The 19,453-nt window shown below is 32.1% G+C and overlaps 1 protein-coding gene and 1 non-coding gene across 3 annotated transcripts; both read right to left on the bottom strand.

Annotated features, from left to right (window-relative positions):
- Positions 1 to 1,370: 1,370 nt before the first annotated feature.
- LOC115707727 (2-oxoglutarate-Fe(II) type oxidoreductase hxnY) lies at positions 1,371 to 4,249 on the bottom strand. Of its 2 annotated transcripts, none has more exons than XM_030635761.2 (11): positions 3,860 to 4,249; positions 3,572 to 3,767; positions 3,378 to 3,476; positions 3,218 to 3,269; positions 2,873 to 2,994; positions 2,690 to 2,793; positions 2,544 to 2,602; positions 2,343 to 2,399; positions 2,200 to 2,245; positions 1,944 to 2,023; positions 1,371 to 1,748 (listed from the first exon to the last, which is right to left on the bottom strand). In XM_030635761.2, the coding sequence occupies exons 1-11, from the start codon at positions 3,968 to 3,970 to the stop codon at positions 1,658 to 1,660; spliced, it is 1,017 nt and encodes a 338-aa protein (XP_030491621.1). In that variant the 5' UTR covers positions 3,971 to 4,249; the 3' UTR covers positions 1,371 to 1,657. The 2 variants fall into 2 exon arrangements, with proteins under 2 accessions (XP_030491621.1, XP_030491620.1); XM_030635760.2 differs by having other exon boundaries at positions 3,378 to 3,479; positions 3,860 to 4,211.
- Positions 4,250 to 10,387: 6,138 nt separating this feature from the next.
- Positions 10,388 to 10,494, bottom strand: LOC115724296 (small nucleolar RNA R71). The gene has a single exon (XR_004013094.2). It is a non-coding gene; the product is annotated as a small nucleolar RNA R71 (small nucleolar RNA).
- Between the last annotated feature and the right edge of the window lie 8,959 nt (positions 10,495 to 19,453).

The raw sequence follows: 19,453 nt of genomic DNA on the forward strand, positions 1-19,453 counted from the left end.
TATTTTTAAGATTTAAAATTTATAAAAAACAATTTAAAAGAAAATAAAAAAAAAAACTAATTAGAATTTTTGTCCCCTAAACTTTGACATGTACAAAATCATGCCCCCTGAACTTTTAAGGTAGTTAAAAATGCCCCCTGAACTATTAAGATTGTTGGATTTAAGGACTTTTGTCCAATTTTAGTAAAAAAATCTAACATGGATGAAAGTTTAGGAGGCATGATTTAGTACATGTCAAAGTTCGAAGGGTATGATTTGGTAGATATTAAAGTCTGGAGAGCATGATTTAGTATATAAACAATCACTGAAATAGTAAAACTGAATGAAATTAGACAAAAATCCTTAAAGTCAACATTCTCAATAGTTCAGGGAGCATTTTTAACGACTTTAAAAATTCAGGGGCATAATTTAGTACACGTCAAAGTTCAAGGGGCAAAAATCCTAATTAGTCTAAAAAAAATGTACAACTCAAAAATTGAAAACATAAAAATAAAATATAATAACATTAAAATTTTAAATATTACAAGATTTAAAATATGAGATGAAAATCAAAATACTTTAAAAATATTATTTATAGTATCAAATATTTATCATTAAGATTGATTAATTATTGATGATTGAAAACAATCAAAAAAGAATATTCTTGTCTGTTGTAAAATTTGAAGTGGTGGTCCTTGGAGAGATGAAGGAGTAATTTGGTGTGAAAAAAAAAAGAAGATAAAATGAGGTGAAGTGAAGGTGATGGAGATGGCCTGAGCACGTTCTGGCACAAGTAGCAAAGAAAACGTTGGTACTTATCAAAATGCATGTTGGAACAATTGGGCGGAGACCCATCCCAAGCTAGTGGTGGGTTGTTGTTTTTTTGTTTGCAAGTGTCTCTTTTAAAAATAATAATAATAAAAAAGTTGGTGGACTTAAAAGGCTGGCTTCACTTAAAATATATATATATCATAAAAGAAATTATAAGAGAGAGAGAGACTTGACTTGATTAAAACGAGTTAGCTAAGCATTTTCATCAACTTTTACGTGTTATATGGAAGCTCTCTTATTGTAAAGAAAGAGAAATAAAAGCTTCAGTCTGGTGGACCATTTATCCCTTCATACCATTCATACAAAGTGGAAAATAATTTAATTTATTTCCAACCTAAAACATATGTAGTAAAACCTATATAAGATATTTAGAGTTAATTTGTTAATGTTAAAAAAAAATGAGTGGTTATTTTATCTGGGATTTTGTTGGATAGCATCTAATGTAGATTATCATTTATTGTGTTTTTTTTTTTTTCATTTATGTAGATCATTGTCTGTTATATTCAGTTTCACTCTAGCTATAAACTCAGTTCTTTGTGTACTACCATACTCATTCAACAAGGGTTAAAAATACTACCATACTCATTCAAAGTGTTTATTGGCTATTAATTAAGTACACATTCTAAAGTACTATTCTTGGAATGTCTTTACATTCCAATGGAAAATGATGCTCAACCAAGGAAATAAACAATTCTATTACATTGAAAAATGGCACTTCTTGTACTAGTTGATACATATTATGTTACACTAGAGATGCTGTAGAATATATTTTATTGTTTGCTATCTGTCTCTGAGCTCTTAAGGGATTTATCTCTCATATCCAAATGCTGTATCATAAAAAGAGCATTTACGTTTGATGTTCTTTGTAGATGTTCAGATCAACATGTGTATCCTTATACCGTTGGCTAAGGTAAGTCCGGCATAAGATTGGAGAAAACCTGACCAAAGAAAAGAGACAAAAAAAGGCATTAGTGTATTATAGAAGTTAATAGTTTAACATCACATTAAGATGTTTTCTTATTCAATAGACAAACTTGTACTATTCTTTGGTTTCTATTACTAGCTCTGCTGCATTTATCATGATACTGAGATGGGGTTTTTTTATAGGTTACATCTCAAAAAGCATAACTTACTTGGGAGGGTTTTTTTCTGATTTGCAGGTAGGCAAACACTCAACAAGACAATCGTGACTAGGCTCCACAAAGTATGCGATCTGTGAAAGTAGAAAACGAGTTCAAATTCCATATAATTAGACTTTTGATATTAGTATTAAGTGGTGTGTAGTTTATTGGAATTTTAAATTATTCAAAAGCTAGTGAACGCCACAGGAACTAGGAAGACTACCACACACACACACTTAAAAGCGACGTAAAGGAAAAGATTCCTTACTGAGTATCTTTCTTGACCGTTTCCCAGGACTCTGTGCAACGTGGACCTAAACACAAAATAGAGACCAGAAAAGACCAAACATGAGTGGTGTAAAGGGAAATCAGTATTTAACTACACCAAAAAAGCATAGAGCTTTGGAATACTTGAAAATACAGTTGCTCCAGCGCTCCAGCATGTCACCAAGATTCACAATAAATGCTCTGTTACGATAAAACAAGAGAAACAGATAAGTAAATGCTCTTAAATTTTCTGTTTTTCTTTCTTTCTTTCTTAGATTGCCATTTAAGACTGCAAAGATCAATGAAAAAGAACAAATGAAGATGAAGAGTGGCTCAGTTACTAACCCTTTCATTGGTTCTACATATTCCCATACTTGAGGCTTAGCATCCTTATCTTTGCATATCTGTAAAAAGAATGAGTAAGGTAAAGGAACCAACTTAGAAAAATAGTACTAGAAGATACATCATGAAGTAGTGAGAAGCCAACATACTTGGAGACCTAACACATCATCTGTGGCCAAGAGGGTTATCAAGCCAAAGTCAGAATGAGCTCCAGCTCCAAATATGCCCTTAGATGGATCAGAAGTAACTTGACCTAAACAAGAAATTGCATCAAAATCATAACAACTGATGAGATCAGTGATGAAAGTTAAAAAGTTTGACTGAATTTTCACCTCCATAGTGAAGTAAGCGCAGAGTTGCAATAGGCTCGCCTAGCATTTCAGGCTTATCAAAGAAATTCTTGTCCAGTCCCAGAGCAAGAGCTATGATCCTTCCAACCGCTCTTGCAACTTCCCTGAATGCAAATGAAGCGTAGTTTTCATAAGGAAAACAAAGAACAGAAAATGAGCATAACACAATTTATCATATGTGGTCAAAGATTCAGGAGAAAATCAATCTAAATAAACAAAGAAAGTCAACACATTTTTTTGCATGAGATCACAAATTCTCCATACAATTCAATGGAACAGAACACAGCCATTCATGAACTTATTATCACATAGGTAAAACATACTTACAATGCCTCTAGATGAAATCTCTCCATGGTTTCCCTCCAACCAGACAATTTATCTAAGAGAACAATGGGAAGTGTTAAGACAACATCATTAAACGCATTTATGTCAAACTCTTGTACTAATAAATCAGTAACTAGATTCTAATTCTTAGAACAAGAGTTACCTTGTTCAGGCCAAAGATTAGGTCCATAAAATGGTTTTTCCACTTCTGGGTCATCCTCAGGTACCTCAACGCCTATGTAATACCCCTCTTTATAATCTCCTACTTTAATCATAGGAAAAACAACTGATCCATCAAACCCTAATCATATAACCCAAAATATATCAAAGAAAGGTGATGAACATAAAAAGACAAACCGTGAACTTGGTTTTCAGAATCAAGATGCTCATCAAGAACAGGGGTGTAGCCCCTGTTCTTCTCATTCCTCAAAAGCTTCATTTTTTCATCCAATGGCAAATTGAAAAACCTCTTGCTCTGATGAAAAACCTCATCCATGAATTCCTCGTTTATTCCATGATTGACTACGTAGAAAAAACCACAATCCAAACATGCCTAAACCCAAACAAAAAAATAAATAAAATAATAAATTACAGATTACAAATAAATCAAAGCTTTTTTTTATGAAACATAAACTAAGCTTAAACCTGTTTAAGCAAAGAGACGGAGTGTTCGATATCTGGGTTTGAGAGATCGATACAATTGAGAGCAGAGAAACTTGAGCCATGAGAAGAACCATTCACGATTTGGTTTTCCATTTCTTGAGAAACTGTGAATCCCAACACGTAAAAAACCAAACTTAATTGAGAGGAGAAATTTTCTTTTGTTTACTCGTGGTTTCTTTGAAATACGGAAAACTTTTTAAATTATGATTGGAATTTTCTTTTGGAGCTTTTACACTTTTCCAATCAACGAGACCAAACCACCAAGCCAGCAGTAACCAGCTACGTCGTTTTCAGTGTTTATTAAATTATTTATTTATTTTTATTTTTCTTGGCTGCCATAAGATTTGATTTGGTTCGATTTTTAATTTTTATCCTCCATTTTTTTTCTCACTGATTTTTGGAGTTTTGTGAAAACTATGTGGACTATATTAAAATTAGACGTGTGGCATTTTAAGAAAATATTCGACACCATTGATTTAATTTCATAGGAGAATTCGAAGATTAACAAGGTGACAGATAAACAAAATAGTATAGTAAGTACATAATGTAAAACAAATAAAAGCTTTCGTAAAAGGGTGTAATGGTTGAAGTTGATTTTGGTCTCCTTTTTCTGGTCAAACGTCAATATTGGGTGTTATTTTTAAATTTTGCATGATGAAAAAGATCTTGTGCTGTTTTCTTCGAATAAAATATTTTGTTCTTTTTCTTTCCTTTCTCGTTTCTTAGGTGAAGATGTTGTTTAAAACTTATATTTGTAATATAATCCAATGATCTTGACTCTAGCTTATTATTAATTGTAAGAATACTTGGATTTGCCATCTACATATACTATTTTTTTTTTTTTGTTGACAAGAATAGTGTTAGAATCAAATACCTCTCGTGTGGTTGCGACTTGCGATTGCGAACCTAAAAAAGACAAAAGTCAAATATAACACTCAGCGGGTTTGCATTTTTGTGAAATTTATGTGCAGTATTAATTAACTATATTGCCTAGCCAATTTAAAGATGGGTTATTTACAAAATATGGAGAAAAAAAGGGAATTTATAATTTTATGTATGTTATAGTACTTAATTATATTATATGCTCATAAAAAATTATTTACAATTTATTATATATTTTATTAACTATAAGAAATATATTAGTAATTTTTATTTATAAACTATATATGGTAAAAAAAAAGTAATAAACATGCATGTTTTATTTTATAAATTATAATAAACACATTGTATCAACCTCTCATCACACACTTAGTTAAAAAAATATAGCATCACAAACATTATCATACTAAATATATTAGATTAATAATTAATAAACATTATCAATAATAATATAAACATAGTGTTTATACATAAGACCACATTTAATTATAATTTCGTTTATTTTTTTAAACACATTTTTCAATAACTAATAAATATGAGTGTTATTTAAAGTGTTTATTCAAATAAATAAATAAATAAAGTTAAGTGTTCTATTTTTAAAATTATTATGTTATTTTAACAAATAAATTATATTTATTATCATAATAAACATATTAGATTAATAATAGCATTACAAACATTAATAATACTAATCAAATATTTAATAAATATATGTATTATTTATAAAATATAAATAAAATTTATAAATATGTTTGTATTTTTTTTTTAATTTTATATTAAATTTTAGTAAACATATTACTTTTGTAATATATCAAAATATAAATATTAACTTTTGTATTTACATATTTAGCTTTATGCGTTTTTTAAAAAAAATCATGAATTGAAAATAATCAACAAATTAAAATTGTAAACATATATGTTTATTTGTAAATATTCATAAAATTGCATAGAATTATTTAATTATGTTTTTTTTTGTACTTTTTCTGTAATATTGTACATTTACTTGTATATAAATGAAAGTTGTCCCAAAAATTACATATATGAGATGTAAATTTAATTGTAAAAAAATTTAGTAGTTTATACATAAATTTTACTTCTATATAATTAAAATTAGTTTTTATAATGAAGAAATTGATTTTTTGATAAAATAACCAATTTTTTTGATGAAAAAACTAGTTAAAAATAATTTTGTTTAGGCAATGAATTAAGAAACTAATTACTTCCATGTAATCAAAACTTGTTTCTTAATGATTAAACTAGTTACGAATACCAAATCTCATATAAATTTTATATGTTTTGTATTATCCGTGTTACCGGTTAGAGAACACGTGTAATTCCATGATGGTTCAGTTTAATTAGAATAGGGCCAATCAAGATAATGGACTGAATCCATCAGCAAATTTCAGTCTTCCGAATGTTGGACAGACGACTGATCCATGCGAGATAAATCTCCAACACAGTGTATCTTCGAATAGTGTCAAGCAAAGTGTCCACATGAGTAGTAAAAGAACAACTGGATATTCAGCTCCGTATATCATTCATTAATTATTAAATCCCACACTATCAGGACTTAATTCTCAAGATCATATCTGAAAATCATATCTTTAGAATATGGAAATAAAGTAATTATCAATTAAGGATTTATGTATCTTTATTATCCACAAAAGTAGGACACGATTTGACAACTATCAACATGACGTGGCATTCGCGTCAGTAGAAAATCAATGCCTATGGGTCGGGCTCCACTAGGTGAGCCTGAAGTCAATGTCTTACATGTATTTACCCCATCAGTGAGGAAAATTTACAGATTAGAACCCTAGCACTATAAATATAAGAAAACACATTCATGCAAAAAGTTAGAATCTTATTCCTTGAGTGCTTAGGAAAATTCTAGGGTTAAAACATGTAAATCAAAGAGGCTTTTCCAGTTTTATGATAATAATCTTAACTCGTGGACTAGAGGTCGTTCATCCTTGAACCACGTAAAAACTTTGGTCTCATTCTTCGTTTATGATATATTTCTTTAGCTTTGTTATATTTTATTATTTTTTGAACATCTTCGTAAACATTTTGATGTTTTCATAGAGAGCTGAAGAAAGATTTAGTATCAAAGTTGTATACTGCAGCAATGGTAGCAACAAGGACCACTGTCAGCAAATTCGGTGCTCGTGATGGGTGTTAGGTTATTTTTAGTATTAATTTTAGATTAAGTTTAGTATATTTTTAATTTAGTTCTACTCTTGTTTGGAGCAATTCTAAGCTTTTTATCTTTTATTTTTGAATATTTAAAATAGAAGAAGATTAGAAAATATCAAAGGAATAAGATGGAAAAAAGATAAAAAAAAAAAAAATCTCACAAAAAGATGATATATAAAATAGAGAAAATTATGCAAGAAAATAAAGATGAAACTTCAAGCCTGAATTTGACTATGTTCTGATTAGATTTTGGAAAAATTCAAAGCATAAAAGTTCTAGATCTCTCTTTTATCATTCTAGAACATCTTGAATTGTCCAATTCCGAGGAATATCGAGAGAGTTATTGCCAAAATACTATCAGTCGACGCATCAGAAAACTCACCACCCCTTCTAATCCTAAGCAGAATATGTTTTCTAATCCTAAGCATAATAAGTTTTCTTTTTCAGCAATTTGTATTTTATTTTATCATTTTTTGGCTATAAAGGAAGTGGACTTTAATAATTTTGAGAAAGCAATTTAGAGGGAAAAAGGAGTACGAATTTCAGAGACAGAAGTCAATACTGGAGGCATTCTGCAGAGGGTTTTCAACATTATTATTCTCTATCTTCTTCTCTTTCTTAAAGTTAATATGTGTGATTTTTCTTCCATGAACATGTGTAGCTAAACACTTGATTAGGGTTAGATGGATGTTGTTTGACATTACTTTATGATTTTAATATGATTTATTTTCTCCCTAAATTCTATGTATTCTATTTCATTTGTATTTAATTACTTTTAATTGTCTAGCCATCAATTAACTGTTTTATGATTTCGATGCGAGATCTGAGAAGTGAGTGTCGATTATGCTATAGTAAAATAAAATTTAATTTCGATATAGGATGAGAGTACCTATATGGTTGAGATAGCTTATAGGGTTTCTGTGTTTAATGCCTGTTGCATGTTAAATTTATCACGAGAGTAGAAAGTTTGCACGTAATTGATGTTTATATATCTGAGAAGACTATAAATTACCTTAGTAAACCTGTTATTGCATAAAAATTGATAATAGGAAGATAATCATATTAAGCCATAATTCAATAGAAACAATTGAAATCAAAGTCCTAATTTTTATTAACTATTAATTTCCTTATTAGTTTAATTGCTTCTTCTTTCACTATTTTTATTATTTTCTAGTTTTAATCTTTTCTTAATTTTTATCCAAACAAATAAAAGTAAAAGTTTAATTTTAACGTAATTAACTACAATCCTCGTGGGATCGACCTCACTCTTGGTGAGTTTACTACTTGTTAACGATACGTACACTTGCGTGTACAAATTACCATAAGTTTTTGGCGTTGTTAGGCTATTTTTAGCCTACGTTTTGGGTCACTTTTGTAGTTGTTTTCCTTCTTTATTATTATATTTGGAATATAATTACGCTTGTTTTCCTCGGTTTCAGGTTTCACACTTGGAATATATCAATTGATCAAATTTCGGAAAACAACAATCTATAGAATAGAGAAAATTCTGCAAGAAAATAAAGCTGAAACTTCAAGCTTAAATTTGACTATGTTCTGATCAGATTTTGGAAAAAGTTAAAACATAAAAGTTTTAGATTTCTTTTTCTTCTTTCCAACGCATCTTGAATCAACTTATTTAGAGTTTGTATGTGAAAGTTATGCACATTTTACTGAAAGATGCTGAAGTTGTCAAATTTTGCTCCAGTAGTCGCGACCACCACTTTCCATGGTCGCGACCCTTTTTCATGGTCGCGACTAGGAGGCCAGACAACAAGTTTTTTTTTTCGTATTTTGCCTATGGTCACGACTAGGCTTTATATGGTCGCGACCAGGCGCGAAATACAGGATTTTTGGCCAGTTTTTAACTTTTTCAAAGGCAGCAACCCTAATTTCTATTTAAGGGGCTCGTGTTTTAGAAAGAAGGGAGGCAGAAATTGGATCCAAAAGTGAAAGAAAGAGGCAGAGGAAGCAATGGTGGCGATCCGGAATGCAATCACCAACTAGTTCTTTCTTAAACTCTTAATTTCTATGTTAATTTCTGTTTTAGTTTTGATTATGGATGTTATTATGGATTTTATGAACTAAACTCCTATTTAGGGAGATGATGAATGTTGATTGAAATTACTTTTGGTTAATGATAATTGCTATTTCTCCTTTCTTGATTGTGAATTTATCCATATTTGTGTTTAATTACATGTTTAAGATTGATCACCTTCTACATGTTCTATGATCCCAATTCAAAATCTGAAAAAGTGAGAATTGGGAATGCTAAAATTGGATAAACTAGGTTTTGATGTGAAACGAAAGTATTTGCATAGCCTTTGTGACATTTAGATTATTGCTTAATGCTGATTATATGTTAATCTATCTCAGAGATGATTAGATAACATGTGATTTAGGACCTAAAAGATCTGAAAAGAGTTAGGTTAATTTTATAATCTGTCATTCACATAAAGAAAGAGGAATAGTAATTAGCATTAACAATTGGGTAATTAAATCAACAGGATTCTTTTCCCTAATTTCTCATCCTTGATTAAACACCTTTATTGCTTTCTTTAATTTTCTTGTTTTTCTTTATTTCAAAATCTATCAAAATTATTTATCTACCAAATAGAATCATAAGTCTAATTTAGTGGTATTCAGTTCAATTCCCTGTGGTTCGACCTCACCTGCGTGAGTTTACTACTTGATTACGTGCACTTGCGTATTGTTCATAATTTTCGTAACAAGTTTTTGGCGCCGTTGTCGGGGAATTGTTTAAAAATTGATATTACAAAAATTAGATTAAATTCTACTTTGGTTAATTCTTTCTGCTTATTGCTAATCTGTTTCTTTTAGATTGTCTATTTCAAGAATTAAAGGTGTATGCGACGTCAAGGACAAGGTGTCATATTGCTGGTGGATCCTGAAATTGAGAAGACTTGTAGGAGAAATAGAAGAAACAAGAGGCAAGAAAGAGTTTCAGCAACTGCTGAAACAGAAGAAATGATGGCTGATAATGCCAATGGCGGTAACAATGGAGGCAACAACGGTAATAACGGTGGTGCCATTGAAGATCAAGCAAATGGTCGTAGTCTGAGGGACTACATTCTTCCAACTTTGACGGGGGTTCAGTCTTGTATAAGACCACCCGCCGTAGATGCCAATAACTTTGAAATAAAGCCTGCCATACTCCAAATGGTGCAATCCTCAGTTCAGTTCGGTGGACTCCCCTCTGAAGACCCCAATCTGCACTTGTCAAATTTCATGGAGTTATGTCAGACCTTCAAAGTAAATGGAGTCAGTGATGAAGCAATCCGCTTGAGACTTTTCCCATTCTCGCTGAGAGAGCGAGCTAAGAGTTGGTTGATCTCCTTGCCACCGAACTCTATTGAAACATGGACTGATTTGGCGACAAAGTTCTTGTCCAAGTTTTTTCCTCCAGCAAAAGCTGCCAAGCTGAGAGGTGAAATTAATAATTTTTGTCAACTGGACAATGAATCTCTCTATGAGGCTAGGGAGAGGTTCAAGGATCTCATCAGAAAATGTCCACATCATGGGATCGAAAAGTGGATGTTGGTTCATAATTTCTACAATGGGCTGATTGGTAATACCAGAACAATTATAGACGCCGCAGCTGGTGGGGCATTTATGAGAAAAAGTGTAAACGAGGCCTATGATCTGCTCGAAGAAATGGCCATGAATAACCAACAATGGCCAACTGAAAGAAGCCAAACAAAGAAAGCTGCTGGTATGCACAAGGTAGACGCCATCACCAAGTTGACAGCCCAAGTGGAGGCCCTGACGAAGTTGATGACTGCTCAGGTGAAACAGGCTCAAGTTACTTGTGAGCTATGTGGGGGCCCTCACACATATGACACATGTCCGGTGGATGTGAACAGTTTGCCAATGGATCAAGCAAAGACCATTGGGAACTATTCTCAAAAAAATAATTATGGGCACAGCCAACAGGGGTTCTACCAGCAGAGAAATCAACCCCAACAAAACCAACAACAGCTGCAACAACAAAGTCCTAGTGGAGGCTTAAATATCCAAGCTGACTTATTGCTCCAATTCATGATGGAGACTAAAGCCTCTATTAAAACTCTAGAAACTCAGATGGAACAATTAACTACTCAAGTGGCAAAACAAGCTCAAAGAAATTCATCTAGCACTAGTGAGGCAAAAGGAAAAGAGCAATGTAAAGCAATTTCTTTGAGGAGTGGAAAGAGTTATAAGGGACCTAGTGGCAAGCTACCAGTTGAAGATAGGGTTCAGGATCAACAGGCACAGACACAGGCACCGAAGGAAAAGAACACTATTGAGGGTCTTGCACCGAAAGAAGCTTCACCTCCGATCAGCATAGATCACCATATTAAAATTCCTTACCCTCAAAGACTCCGCAAGAACAACCTCGACAAGCAGTTTTCAAAGTTTCTTGAAATATTCAGGAAACTGCACATTAACATTCCATTTGCGGAGGCCTTGGAGCAAATGCCAACTTACCTGAAGTTCATGAAAGAAATTTTAGCTAAGAAAAGGAAGTTGGAAGAATTCGAGACAGTGGCACTCACTGAGGAGTGCAGTGCAATTTTGCAGAAGAAACTACCGCCCAAGCTTAAAGATCCGGGTAGTTTCAATATTCCATGCTCTATAGGGGGTTCGGTGGAAACTAAAGCTCTATGTGATCTGGGAGCAAGCATTAATCTAATGCCCTTGTCTGTCTTCAAAAGGCTAGGATTGGGAAAAGCAAAGCCCACAACAGTGACTTTACAACTGGCGGATCGTTCTTTGACTCATCCTCGTGGGATAATTGAAGATGTACTTGTGAAGGTTGGTAAGTTTATCTTCCCTGCTGATTTCCTAATTCTTGATATGGAGGAAGATTCAACTATTCCTATTATTTTGGGAAGACCATTCTTAGCCACGGGGCGAGCATTAATAGATGTTCAAAAGGGGGAGTTAAAGTTGCGAGTGCAAGATGAAGAGGTCAATTTTAATGTTTTTGCTCCAACCGACATTCCTACCTGTTGCAAGATTGAGATGGTGAAGGGTTCTTTTATTAAAGCTGATAAGAAGAGAGTAAAGCCTAAAGAGCGACTTCGAACGATTAGGCGTTGTTGGAAAAGATTGATGTGTGGTAGCTCTGAAGGTGAACTTACTCTTGTGCAAAACTCTGAAATTAACAATATTGGAGGTCAATTTTCTTCATTCGGTACGAGGGCTCTTTTGGATGCAAGGGGTGGACTTGATCCAATTTGAAGTAGTATTGAGGTTCAACCCCTTCTGATGGGGGTGCAGGTAAGTCTCCCTTTCCTTGTTTTGCATGACACATTGAGGACAATGTGTATTCTAAGTTTGGGGGAGGGGACTTATAAAAAAAAAATAATTGTTTTAGTTATTCTGTTCTTTTTAGTTATTTTGCTTTAGTTTACTATTTTTATTTGGTTGTTATTCGATTAAATAAACTGAAGATAGTTGTGTGCTGCTGTTAATTGTGATATGTCCTAAAATTTTGAAACTGTGTGCTTAATTCTGTTAACACTTTGGATTAGTTTGGATGCTTGTGAAACCTGTGTATGAATGCAATTTAACAATCTGTGAAATATGTTATAATTGTTTTACTGTGGTTTGTGGTAAGATTGATTGAATAGCTTAGAACTTGCATGCCTTATTCTCTTGAGGCGAAATCCTTGACAACATTTAATAGGAACATGATTTAGGCAGTTTGTTTGGATAGTTTGAGCCTTTCAAGCCTACCATAAAATGAATATCCTTAGTGAACCCTTTTGAGCCTAAACCTGTTTCGTTTCTTCACCCATTGAACTAAAAGATGTATTCACACTGTTGTTTTTGTCCTCATTACATTTCGAATGGTATCATAAGCCGTACAATAAGTTTGGGGGAGTGAAAAATAGAGTGTGTGGAAGTGTTGAAGAAAAGGAAACAAAAATCTTGCGTGATTGAGAAACATGTGAAAAAAAAAAGAATTGTAACTCGGCATCACTTGAAAAAAAGAAAAGAATGAAAAAAATCATAAACAAAAAAAAAAAAATTTCAGTGATGTCTAGTTATTAAAAAAAAAATAGAAAAATCTCAATCATGGTTAGTTGTGGGAACACTTCGAGAAATTTTAAAATTATGAGAAGCTTGTGGGTTCTTTTGTGCTTATGATATCTTTAGCCAAAATTGTCTTTCATTTTCTAAATATCTAAGCCATAAATTCTTACTTAAAAAGTTCTTTTGATTCCGAAAAGAATGTTGTCAATATTAGTGGAGAGAGATAAGCATGCAAGCATATTGGCTATTAGTTTGTGGACTGATTTGATGGAGTGAAACAATTATGACATTATTTCAATATTGAAGTTAGTTTGTATCTGTACATTGTGTGATAAGATGAGCATCCTAATTAATTGTTAGAGTTTTAAGATTGAAAATCTAGTTTAGTTAATGAAAGGAAATTTCACATGATCCACCAATAATATAATTATCTGATAGCTAAGTTAATCGAGTTTTTAGTGTTAGTGTTAGTCTTACTCGAGGGCGAGTAAGAATCTAGTTTGGGGGAATTTGTTAGGCTATTTTTAGCCTACGTTTTGGGTCACTTTTTTTTATAGTTGTTTTCCTTCTTTATTATTATATTTGGAATATAATTACGCTTGTTTTCTTCGGTTTCAGGTTTCACACTTGGAATATATCAATTGATCAAATTTTGGAAAACAACAATCTATAGAATAGAGAAAATTCTGCAAGAAAATAAAGCTGAAACTTCAAGCTTAAATTTGACTATGTTCTGATCAGATTTTGGAAAATGTTAAAACATAAAAGTTTTAGATTTTTTTTTCTTCTTTCCAACGCATTTTGAATCAACTCATTTAGAGTTTGTATGTGAAAGTTATGCACATTTTACTGAAAGATGCTGAAGTTGTCAAATTTTGCTCCAGTAGTTGCGACCACCACTTTCCATGGTCGCGACCCTTTTTCATGGTCGCGACCATGGTCGCGACTAGGAGGCCAGACAGCAAGTTTTTTTTTTTTCGTATTTTGCCTATGGTCGCGACTAGGCTTTATATGGTCGCGACCAGGGGCGAAATACGAGATTTTTGGCCAGTTTTTGACTTTTTCAAAGGTAGCAACCCTAATTTCTATTAAAGGGACTCGTGTTTTAGAAAGAAGGGAGGCAGAAATTGGATGCAAAAGTGAGAGAAGGAGGCAGAGGAAGCAATGGTGGCGATCCGGAATGCAATCACCAACTAGTTCTTTCTTAAACTCTTAATTTCTATGTTAATTTCTGTTTTAGTTTTGATTATGGATGTTATTATGGATTTTATGAACTAAACTCCTATTTAGGGAGATGATGAATGTTTATTGAAATTACTTTTGGTTAATGATAATTGCTATTTCTCCTTTCTTGATTGGAAATTTATCCATATTTGTGTTTAATTACATGTTTAAGATTGATCACCTTCTACATGTTCTATGATCCCAATTCAAAATCTGAAAAGTGAGAATTGGGAATGCTAAAATTGGATAAACTAGGTTTTGATGTGAAACGAAAGTATTTGCATAGCCTTTGTGACATTTAGATTATTGATTAATGCTGATTATATGTTAATCTATCTTAGAGATGATTAGATAGCATGTGATTTAGGACCTAAAAGATCTGAAAAGAGTTAGGTTAATTTTATAATCTGTCATTCACATAAAGAAAGAGGAATAGTAATTAGCATTAACAATTGGGTAATTAAATCAACAAGATTCTTTTCCCTAATTTCTCATCCTTGATTAAATACCTTTATTTCTTTCTTTAATTTTCTTGTTTTTCTTTATTTCAAAATCTATCAAAATTATTTATCTACCAAATAGAATCATAAGTCTAATTTAGTGGTATTTAGTTCAATTCCCTGTGGTTCGACCTCACCTTCGTGAGTTTACTACTTGATTACGTGCACTTGCGTATTGTTCATAATTTTCGTAACAGGCGTCGTTACTGGGGATTGTTAGTTAATATTATTGAAAATTAAATTTTATTCTAATTTGATTTTTCTTCTCAATTTTAGTATTAATTTTGTTGTTTCAAATTTTTATCTTTTTAGTACTAATTTATTTTTATTTTTTTAATTTTACTAATGTTTTACTGATGAGTCTGACCTGCAAGATAAATCCAGATGCTATACCTTGAGAATTTTGCCCAACAGCACAATGAGCCATTATATTTTGCTTGGAGGAGATTTAAAGAGCTTGGAGAGAGATGTTATCCCACTTTCTCAAGTGGATGTTTTATGTGGCTCTTCTATAACTGACTTAATGATGAAACAAGAAGTTGGGTTGATTATGGAGTAGAGGTCACTGGAGTGCCTCTATTAATGAGAGGCTATGATGTAATAAATCTGTTGAATAATATGGCAGATTTTGGTTACGACTGGCATTAGGATCCATCACTTCAAGGTTGGAGTCACCAATACCCACCTTATTGTCCAAACTCACCCCAACCAACTGAAAAAAAGGAAAAACTACTATCACTTCTACAATCACTTCCAAGAGAGATTAATTGTTTAACTGACATGGTGAGATCCTTATGTGATAATTTAATGGCTCATGATTCAGAATGTAATAACTCCAATGATGAATGTTATGAGAGTTATTGGTACAATGAAGAAGGGTCATTAGTTGAATACAAGGAACATAATGAGCCTACAATTGAAGATCAAGATCCTTTTGAAGTGGTATTAACTCAAAATTTGGCTACATCAGATTCTTACTCGATAAATAATGAATGTCGTGTCGTGAATGAAATGATAGAAGAGTATGAATTCATCCATGGTCAAGAAATCATTGAATATGAAATCACAAGTAAGGGTATGGATAGCTAAGTGGAGAGTGAGCAACAAGAAGAAGAGTTTAGATGAAAGTGTGAATACTGTGACATTGGAGGATGAGGAAGCACATGCCATATTGATTCGACTTCATCAATGATATCAACTAATAAACAACCAATGGATCTATATATTTCATCAACACCATATTATATCCTATACGAGCTACGAAAGCTTCTCCCCAGGCTCATCATCCAAAGGCTTATGTTATTGGTGCTAGCTTTGGTTCAAACTCATCGCTTGCCAAGCTTGAAGGTAAGTACAACAATAATTTTAAAGTTGTTTTATATGACGCTTATTATGGGCGTCAACTGCTTATTGATGTAGTGCTCAGGTAAGTTTCCTTTCCTTTTTCTTTAATATCACATTGAGGACAATGTGTCACTTTAGTTTGGGGGTGACTTAAACTTTTATTTTTAGTTTTTGGTTTTTAAGTTTTATGTCTTTTATTTTTTATTTTTTATTTTTTATTATTTTGAGTTAATTTGCTTAATGTGAGTCAATTTGAAAGTAGGTAAATAGCATGGTTTGGAAAGTTCATTTATTTTTCGAAAAAATCTGTGTTCTTGGTGATGTTATACTCTTGACAAATTTCAATTTTGTGCTTTAAAAGAACATGAAATCATATTAGGTAATTTTCTAGTAATTGAATTGATTTATGTATGCTAAATTTGACTTATGGAAAGATGTTTGAAAAATTCTAAAACTTGTTTGTTTGCTATTTGAGAAGAAATAATAAATTATACATGACTAGGAAAGTGATGTAGGCATTTTTTGGATCGATTGTGCCTTTCAAGCCATCCCTGTAATTTTATCCTAGTTACCCTTTTTTGTTGAGCCTTAACCTATTCTTTGTTTCTACACATGAGCCTAAAAAGATAAACCCATAAATATCCAAAATTTCAAACCTAATCATACCATAAGTAGATCTTTAGTTTGGGAGAATTTAGATGGGAAATTTGTTGTATGTGTGTGAGAAAAAGTGTGAAAATTGAGAGAACGTGAAAAATTTTAGATTGACAGCAACTTGAGAAAGAAAAAGAAAAAAAAAATTGGCAACCAATGTCAAATATAGAAAAAAAAAAGATAAATATAAAGTTGTTACAATCTTGTTAAAAAAACGAAATTAAATATCTCTCATGAAAAAGGGGTATTGAGATTGTGTGAAAAATATTTTGGGTGACATGATTGGAGAAGCTTGTGGTATAGACTAGCCTAAATGACCATGTAATTGTTGGAATTTATTTTACCTGGATCTTAGATCTACTCACAAGTATGTTGTTTAACACCCTAAATATGAACTTTCTAAAACGATAATTAAACACATATAAAGTTAAGAAAACCTTACATTGGTTGCAGCAGAATAATGTCTCCTTCCACTCAGATCTCTAACCCTTGTATCCTTTTTGTCACAGAGTATTATCAAAATCTGAGCCCGAATGTCCTTCTCTTTGTGTGTGATCCTTCACAGTCTTCCAATCTATGATTGAGGTACCACTTGCTGTGTGTGGGCACTACTCTATCACTAAGGTTTCGAAATTGAGAAGAGGAAAAGAGAGAGGGATAGGGTCGGCTATAGAGAGAGAAGTGAAAGACTCAGTTTTTTCTGAAAAATCAATCTCTGATTTTCTGACCAAAAGGCATATAAAAACTTGTTATTTGACTGAGCCACCACTTTCTATTTATAGGCAACTACTAGGTTTAGGTTAGCAATTATTTGGTATTAAAATAATGAAAATATCAACTGGAAATATATCTGCTTAATTTGCCGGCCACAGGTGTTATTGGGCCTCACTTGGATTTTGCAGTTTTCACAATTTGTATTTCTATTTTCTCAAAAACGCCAATTTTTCAATTCTAACCTTTTAAATGCCAAAACTAATTATTTAATAACTAAAATAAATTATTAAATAATATTGTCATTTAATTTAATTATTAGTTAGACATGTAGAGTCTCTTAATTAATAAATAAACCTAGAATCTCTTTTCTTTACAATTTCACCCCTGCTTAGTAAAAATTCACAAATTAGACATAGTCTAACTTTAGAATAATAATTGATTAATTACAAATCAATTATTGAGTCTTACAAGCAGTATAGTCTCAACTAGAATGGGGACCATGGATCTATATGCTGAGCTTCCAATAAGTGAACCGAATTTACTAAGTAAATCCCTACTTATTAATTCCTCGTTGAATCCACTCTTAGAACTTAGAATCGCACTCTCAGACTTATATAGTGCATATTATATGTTCCACGATATAGATATGCTATCTCATTTAACCATTGTTATAATCTTATTGTGATCAAATATCCTCTATATAGATGATTTACATAGAGATGGGATAATTTTACCGTTTTCACCCCTCAACATATTTGGCCCCTTAAAACACTTAGCTGCCTGTAAATGATGTTTAGTGATCTAAGAATTAGTCACTTAAACAAGAGCTCATCCATTTACTTCTATTTAGCTAAGCTTCAAGGGAATCATCACTTGACTTCTATACACCAGTAGAAGCTATAGATTCCATATTTATGTTCAGCACTCCCACTCAATCATACTATCATGTTCCCAAAATATACGTATCACCCTGACCCAAAAGTAGGCTTAACTAGTAAATCAAAGAACATGAATAGCACTTCTGAGTTGAGCCTAAGCATATCAAGATTTAGATTCTTTTAATCTTAAGATCAACTACTGATATTGACTTGGAAAGATACAACAGTAAGTTTATAATATCTTAACTAAGTTCAATATCGGTCCAGTCCAATGTATACTCCATGTATTCGAAACTAGTATACTTTACTAATGTCCTGGAAAGAACATAACACTTACTCCAAGTGTAAGTACACATCATCGCTGATTATGACATCAGTGTAAATCCAAAACACTGATGAAACAGGGACTTAGTCTTTTGAATCATATAATCACAATCACATTCCACTGTGTTGACAATACTGTAATTGTGAATAAACATATGATCTGGACTTAACAGATTTTGTGTATAAACATAATAAACATATTAAACCATAAACATGTAAAATTCATGCAAACATAAATCACTTCAAATTTCTTATATTGATAACTAATCAGATTGTAAAGGGTTTTATTTAGGGCACAAAACCCAACAAACTCCCACTTGCACTAACTTAAAACAAACTGTGCAAATTAATCAATCTGTTGTCTCGATCTTCAGATCAAGTGTAGTATATTTGAATCCACCCAAACTTTCAGAAACTAGTTCATAAATAAATTTATGAAACATCCTTTACTATATGCTTTACTCATCAAGGGATACTGAAATCCTTACTGTTTTAAAGTACATCTGAATAAACAGAAGACATATCTCTCATATTTTAAAATATGGAATTGAGATAATACAGTGTAGAATTCTCTTCAGTAAAATAACTTTCTGGTAATTTTGAATTTATAAAGTTATAAATCTTCTCTAGTAGAGCTTGAATTATTATAGAACAACTCCTCCACCCACAGAGTAGCCACCATCTCAAAATCTTGAATGAGTTGGGGTAGATATAAGGATAACTGATATACAGTTCCTTAATATCTAACATATAGATCACTTTCATAAATCTTTCTTGAATATCTTCAAACATTCCTTATTGATTACATCTCAAATAGCTCCCAC

Source organism: Cannabis sativa, chromosome 1 (genome assembly GCF_029168945.1).
Source record: "Cannabis sativa cultivar Pink pepper isolate KNU-18-1 chromosome 1, ASM2916894v1, whole genome shotgun sequence".
Lineage (NCBI taxonomy): Eukaryota > Viridiplantae > Streptophyta > Magnoliopsida > Rosales > Cannabaceae > Cannabis > Cannabis sativa.

Excerpts from the sequence above, each read along its gene's own strand:
- LOC115707727 (XM_030635760.2), bottom strand. The coding sequence starts at position 3,970 with ATGGAAAACCAAATCGTGAATGGTTCTTCTCATGGCTCAAGTTTCTCT. Across the intron at positions 2,995-3,217 it reads AGATTTCATCTAGAGGCATT|GGAAGTTGCAAGAGCGGTTG; the intron begins GTAAGTATGTTT and ends ATTTGCATTCAG. Across the intron at positions 2,794-2,872 it reads GCGCTTACTTCACTATGGAG|GTCAAGTTACTTCTGATCCA; the intron begins GTGAAAATTCAG and ends TTTCTTGTTTAG.